Source organism: Lycium barbarum, chromosome 3, assembly GCF_019175385.1.
Source record: "Lycium barbarum isolate Lr01 chromosome 3, ASM1917538v2, whole genome shotgun sequence".
Lineage (NCBI taxonomy): Eukaryota > Viridiplantae > Streptophyta > Magnoliopsida > Solanales > Solanaceae > Lycium > Lycium barbarum.
Genome location: NC_083339.1, coordinates 73,867,827 through 73,874,821, shown reverse-complemented (window position 1 = coordinate 73,874,821; position 6,995 = coordinate 73,867,827). Strand labels below are relative to the sequence as shown.

Genomic DNA, 6,995 nt, shown 5'->3' with positions numbered 1-6,995 from the left:
GGAGAAATTCAGCTTTAGGCCGGATAAAACACGAAATAGCCCCAGCCATCTCTCGAGTAAAGGCGATAAGAGACCTGATAGTGGGTCAAATAGCCGAGGGTTGTTATTTAGAAGTAATGCCGGTAGTTTGGTCAATAATGGAGATATACCGAGGTTATCAGAGTACAACTTCAACATCAACACATCTGACCTTGTCTCGGCTATCGGTCATATCACAGAAGTTAGGTGCCCAAGGCCATTGAGATTCGACCCAGCCCAAAGGGATCCAAACATGATATGTGAGTATCATGAGACTCATGGTCATAGGACTGAGGACTGTCGCCAACTAAGGGAAGACGTGGCTCGGTTGCTGAAAAATGGCCACCTTCGAGAATTCCTGAGTGAGCAAGCCAAAAGCCACTATAAAGGAAGGGAAAATCACAAAAATGCTGAGCCCGAAGAGCCTCAGCATGTAATCAATAGGATAATCGGAGAAACGGATACACCACGAGGACCGGTGATGAAAAGAACAAAGGTCTCGATTGTACGAGCAAAACGGACCCGGGATTACTCGCCCAAGGTTTCCATCTCCTTCAACGACGAGGATACAGAAGGCATCATTCTACCGCATAATGATGCATTGGTAATTTCTATTCATGTTTCTAAATTTCAGGTTAAACGTATTTTGATTGACCCAGGTAGTTCGGCCAACATTATCCGATGGAGAGTGGTGGAGCAACTAAAATTACTAGACCAGATCGTTCCGGTAGCTCGGGTGCTCAGCGGATTCAATATGGCAAGTGAAACTACGAAGGGAGAAATTTCTTTGCTGGTCAATGATGATGGGACTATACAACAGATAATTTTCTACGTCATCGAGGGGGCTATGAAATACAATGCTTTACTTGGCAGACCGTGGATTCATAACAGGGGGCAGTACCATAGACATTACACCAATTGTTGAAGTTTCCCAACCCAGAAAGGATAAAAACTGTCTGTGGCGAGCAACCCGCAGCAAGGGAAATGTTCGCGGTCGAAGAAGCTCCCTTCGTTTCAAATAAACCAATTCAAAGGGATAGCGAGCCAATCAAAGATAAGAACGCCAAATAGCAATTAAAGAATGCGGGTTCGAATGATGAGCAGAAGGAAATGGACCTGGGCAGTGAAGAGGATGATTTCAATGTTTCCAGATCGTTCGTATTACCGGATGATTCAGATGCAACCAAATCTACCGTGGAGGAGTTGGAGGAGATCATTTTGTTCGTACATCTACCGGATAGAAAGGTATACCTGGGCACAAGGTTAACCTCGGAGCTCAGGAACAAGTTAATTAAATATCTTCAAGCTAATACCGATTGTTTTGCGTGGTCCTATATAGACATGACAGGTTTGCCACCGGATGTAACAACGCATAAGCTCAGCCTCAATAGGAAGTTCACTCCGGTAAAACAGAAAAGAAGACTAATGGCCGAGTCAAAACATGCCTTCGTAAAAGATGAGTTAATAAAGCTTTTAAAAATAGGCTCTATCCGGGAGGTAAAATACCCAGACTGGCTGGCTAACGTTGTCGTGGTGTCGAAGAAAGGTAATAAATTTAGAATGTGCGTTGATTATAAAGATCTAAACAAAGCATCCCCGAAGGATTCTTTCCCCATGCCTTACATCGACCGAATGATTGATGCGACGGCTGGGCATGAGATGTTAAATTTCCTCAATGCCTACTCCGGGTACAACCAGATTTGGATGCACCCGGAGGATCAAGAGAAAACTTCTTTTATTACCCCATATGGGACTTATTGTTACAATGTCATGCCATTTGGCTTAAAAAATGCCGGAGCAACTTGACAACGCCTAGTTAACCGAATGTTCGAAGAACAGATAGGTAAAACAATGGAAGTTTATATTGATGACATGTTAGTCAAGTCCCTGGAAACAGAGGACCATTTAACACATTTGCAGGATACCTTTGATGTACTTCGCAAATACAACATGAAGCTGAACCCGGAGAAGTGTGTCTTCAGGGTCCGATCAGGCAAATTTTTGGGTTTTATGGTATCAAACTGAGGGATTGAAATTAACCCAGAAAAAATCAAAGCCATTGAGGACATCGAAGTGGTAAATAATATCAAGGCAGTACAAACACTGACCGGAAGGATAGCAACCCTGAGCCGGTTTATCTCGAGGTCATCAGATAAAAGTCACTGTTTCTTCTCTCTGCTAAGAAAGAATAATGAATTCGTTTGGATACCGGAATGCCAAAATGCCTTGCAAGAATTGAAGCGGTACTTGTCCAGCCCGCCCTTGCTACACACACCGAAGGCAGATGAACAACTATTTCTATACTTAGCAGTATCCGAGGTGGTGGTAAGTGGACTTCTAGTCCGAGAGGAAGCAGATACGCAATTTCTAATTTATTATGTGAGTAGGACATTAGGAGATGCGGAGACCCATTATCCGCACCTCGAAAACTTCGCTTTGGCATTGGTAAGGGCCTCGAGAAAGCTAAAACCTTTCTTTCAATGCAATCCCATATGTGTAGTAATTACTTACCCGTTAAAAAATGTCATGCATTAACCGGAGCTATCGGGTAGGTTGACCAAATGGGCCGTAGAGATTAGCGGATATGATATTGAGTATAAGCCTAGAACGGCTATTAAATCTCAAATCTTAGCTGATTTTGTAGCAGACTTCACCCCCGCCATGATTCCCGAGGTAGAGAAAGAGCTTTTGTTAACCTTGGAAAAGGCTTCGAGTATCTGGTCTCTATATTCAGACGGGGCATCGAACCTAAAAGGTTCCGAGTTGGACATTGTTCTTAAGGCCCCCGCTAGTGACGTCTAGACAATCAATCAGAACTTTGAAATTGACTAACAATGAAGCCTAGTATGAAGCTATGATTGCAGGTTTAGAATTGGCTCGGAGTTTGGGGGCCGAAGTGATCGAACCAAAATGTGACTCTCTCCTGGTCGTGAACCAAGTCAATGGCATCTTCGAGGTTGTCATGACCCAACCTGCCATGACTGGCACCCATCTAAAACCTAGTGGGCGAACCAACATACAAGACACCTATCCATTCAATCCGATTTTATATTAACCAACTAAACGATTATTACTCATTTAACAACAAAAGAACAAGTAAATCATGCCATAAATACTTAAATAAGTGCAGAAGTTCTAACTATTACAATCCCCAAAATTCGAAAGTCATCGTACAGGACTCTAATCTAAAATATGTCTACGAAATGCAATCTGACTACTAAATAGCCATAATGTCCAGAATACGAAAAGACATCATAGCAAGAAGATCTTAGGGCATCCCGGCATGGGAAGAAGCTCACCCTAAAATATGTCAACAATTATCCTCCACACTAAATGTGAGGACGAGCAACGGTCTCTGTATCAAAATCTACACTTAAAGAATGCAGTAAGGTAGTATCAGTACAAATGCTACGTACCGGTAGATATCACAGGCCGACTAAGATTAGTATCATGCATATTTCGTAAAATTGATAGAATAAAACAAGCCAGTCAATAGTCATGACTATCAATAACTCACGGAAAGTCAACCACGAACAATCACAATCAAATCACCAAGATGTCAAGCATCACAATCACGTAAGTCACCACGGAAATAAATTTACCACAATAACCTCACTCGCAGCACATACATGCTAGCTGATGTCTTAGCTCAGTAGCCATGACCTGTAGGGGACCCATGGTTTCCATGTACCACTCATTCTGGAATACCCCTCGGACCCGAGCACAAACCTCCGCCCCAGAACTGTTACACCTCGGAAAAAAATCCTCCATTGTTGTCCAAGTGAATGGACCCGCGAGGAGTACGAGTATCCGATGTTTTCATGAGTAAAAAATAATATTTGACGACCCTAAGTAATATTCCGAAGGCAATTGCAATAAGAGATAGGTTATGCTCCATAATGAATAATTATAGGTTTTAGAAATGTGAAAAGTTGCAGGTTTGCATTCTGGCCAGTTGGTCGTAATATGAAATACGGACCGTAAAGTGGTATACGATCCGTAAACTGCCATATCGTATTTTGGCTTCCAAAACATCAACTTTCTGCCAAATGATCAAATGGTTAAATACGACCCAAAATACGGACCGTAAAGTGTTTTACGGCCCCCGTAAACTGTGTCCGTAAATCACATCTCAGTTTGAGTTTCTAGTTCTGTTATGATTAAATACGACCACGAAGGACGGTCCGTAAACTGGAATACGGACCGTAAACCAAGTTTACGACCACTATGCTTGATACAAGCCCAGTTGCCTCAAGGACATTTCGAGGACCGTCCCGTGGAGTCAAAGTTTGGATAATAGCATGGAGAGGACGGATGGGAGATGGAAGAGCATTAAATGGCCAACGAGCAAGGGAGGCTAGCCAATTCAAGATTTTCATCTCCACAAGACTAGCCAAACAAGGCCCTTACTTCATTAAGGGTATAATTGTAATAATGTAGTGTCTTCTATTAGTTAGTTAGTATAAATACATTCTCTTTCATTTCATTAGGGGACTTTTGACATTTGGAAGAAAAGATGAGTGATTTTTGAGAGTTGTCTCTAGAGAGAGAAACTTGTGAGAGAGGCCATGGATGGCTCTTGTTGAACCTTTGATTGTGAGAGGATTGGTTGCTTGGGAAATCAATTCCCTTGAGGTCATCCTAAGAGGTTGGTGCTTGTTTATGCTAATTAATTGAGGTCTTTAGGTTTGATACACCTTTAGGTTGCTTTTAATTCCATTTTCTTGTGTCAATCTATCTATCCTTTACTTTCCTTGTTAATTTATTGCTTCCGCGTATCCGTTATTGTATCAATTGGCATCAGAGCTTAGCTTAGGTTTGTTCCATCAAATCTAGTCTTGGGTTTTGATTCAACCAAACAAAAAACTGATTTTTTTTGTTGATTTTGTTGAATCTAGTGTTAGATTAGAGTTTCTTAGTGTTTCTAGAGTCTAAATCTTCAATTTCGAATCCATTTGGAGTTAGGGTTTGTGTTCCACCATTGTTGAGCTTCAAGACTTCAAGAACTTGAAAGTGGGTCTTGTTGAAGAAGGTGAAGTTGAAGGTTGAAACCTATTGGGATTTGTTCTCTACATTAAAGAGAACTTACATCTGAAATTTGAGCCAATTTGGAGTTGATTTGAGGGTAGTTGAATTTTTGGATTGTTCTTGAAGACATTCAAATCTTCATAAGGAAGAAAATCTCCAAAGGGCCATTTGATCCAAAAGTTATCAAATAAAGTTGTGAAAACCTGTTTATGAGTTCAACAACACAAAAAAAAATCAGAAATACTTAGTCTAAGTTTCTGAATTTGCAAAAAAAAAAAAAAAAATACTGTTCATCCGCTTTTGGTCCGCATAGCGGAAGAAAAGCCTGATTGTCTGAGAGCATCCGCTTTTCATCCGCGAAGTGGAAGGAAAGCGTGAATCACTGAAGAGTTTTCGAAAAAAGAAAAAAAAAATTCCAAGTGTCAAAATGGTTTGATTGTTTCCTAACTTCTTTTCTTTGATTCTTACAACTAATTAACAACTAGTAATCGACCTTATTAGTTGCTAATTAGTTCTTGTGTCCGCATTTCTTTCGTGCTTTTTTCTTCGTTTTTACCTCGTTGTTAATTTCTTGGATCAAGTGCATTTGTTTTTGTTGAGTCGCCCTCATTCTTCTTGAGTCTACAAGAATCCATTCCGATCTAGAGTAGTAATTGTGCACCTTGCAAGCAATCGAATCCAATCGAGAATCAACATCGGCTAATCCAATTGAGTGGTAAAAGGCAAGAGTGTGTGAGCTCATTTGAGTGGTGCTAGCCGAGCACAAACGAGTGTAAACACGAGTGTGATGAGATTTCTTTACTACTAACGTGTTTGCTAAGTGTTCTTTGCAGGTACTTCTCCATGGAGAGGCAATTCTTGGAGACCAAGGTAAACCTTTGTGGTAGAGGGGAACCCTTGTGCTTGATGATGATTGTTACACTAATTTCATCACCCCTCGTGCGGTTGAAGAGTTAAGGCTACCTTGTGTGAATAGGCAAAGTCCTTATTATGACGAGGGAGGGTATTGGGTTGATAAGAGAGTGATGGTATTCATTTCACTTGGTGAGTACCAAGAGGAGGTTTGGTGTGATGTGCTTCCAATGGATACTTGTCACGTATGTTTAGGTGGCCCTTGGTTTCAAAGGCATGAGATTCCATATGAGCAAGAGTGGCATAAGTATGTCGTGGATGAAAGGAGGAAACCTCTCTTTCCATATGTGCAAGAGCCCAATGTGAGATGGCCTATCTTGATTATGGAAGCTAGTGGAGAAGAGTATGTGAAATGGGAGTTCATGATGGAAGAAATCTTTGCTAGTTACCCTTATTCCCAAGAAAGGAAAATGAAATTGGCTATTGGGACTTTTGAGAAAAAGCTTGCACACTATTGGGCGTACAAGAGGGGAGATCCAATCACTACTTGGGATGCAATGAAAGAGAGCTTGAGAGGCCATTATCCCGAACCACATGAAAAGGGTTATAGGAGCAAAGCCACTTCCCAAGAGAAAAAGTCAAAAGGGAAGAAGCAAAGTCCCTCTTGTGAGATGCCACAAATTCAACATGTTCCCCCTCCTATAGAAACCCCAAGTGAGATTTGGGCAGCATTGAAAAGGAAGTGGTTGAAAGGAGGAACGGCGGACAAGACCATTAATTCACGTGGTCAAATGAGCGTCCCTTTGGTGTCTCAAGGCAAGGAAGATCCATTACATGAGAATCAAGGTAAAATAATTTCTCCTAATACTCTTACTTTGTTGAGTGATCTTAATGCCAATTTGAGTATGAAAGTTAGTTTACCTTGCATTGAGCCTAGTGAATCCTTGCCATGTCTTGATAATGTCATTGTTGAAAGTGTCCCTACACTAGTTGATCCTATTGATGACCGAATTGATCTTTCTTGTGAGGTTGATTTGTGTCCACCTAGTGTTGACACTTGTGATTTGAATGATAGTGCATTATCAATTGCTAAGCGT

General features: G+C 41.2%; 1 protein-coding gene across 1 annotated transcript; it reads left to right on the top strand.

Annotated features, from left to right (window-relative positions):
• Positions 1 to 271: 271 nt before the first annotated feature.
• Positions 272 to 5,933, top strand: LOC132630959 (uncharacterized). The gene is made up of 3 exons (XM_060346545.1): positions 272 to 622; positions 1,123 to 1,263; positions 5,880 to 5,933. Exons 1-3 carry the CDS (start codon positions 272 to 274, stop codon positions 5,931 to 5,933), a joined length of 546 nt encoding a protein of 181 aa, XP_060202528.1.
• The last annotated feature ends 1,062 nt before the right edge of the window (positions 5,934 to 6,995 follow it).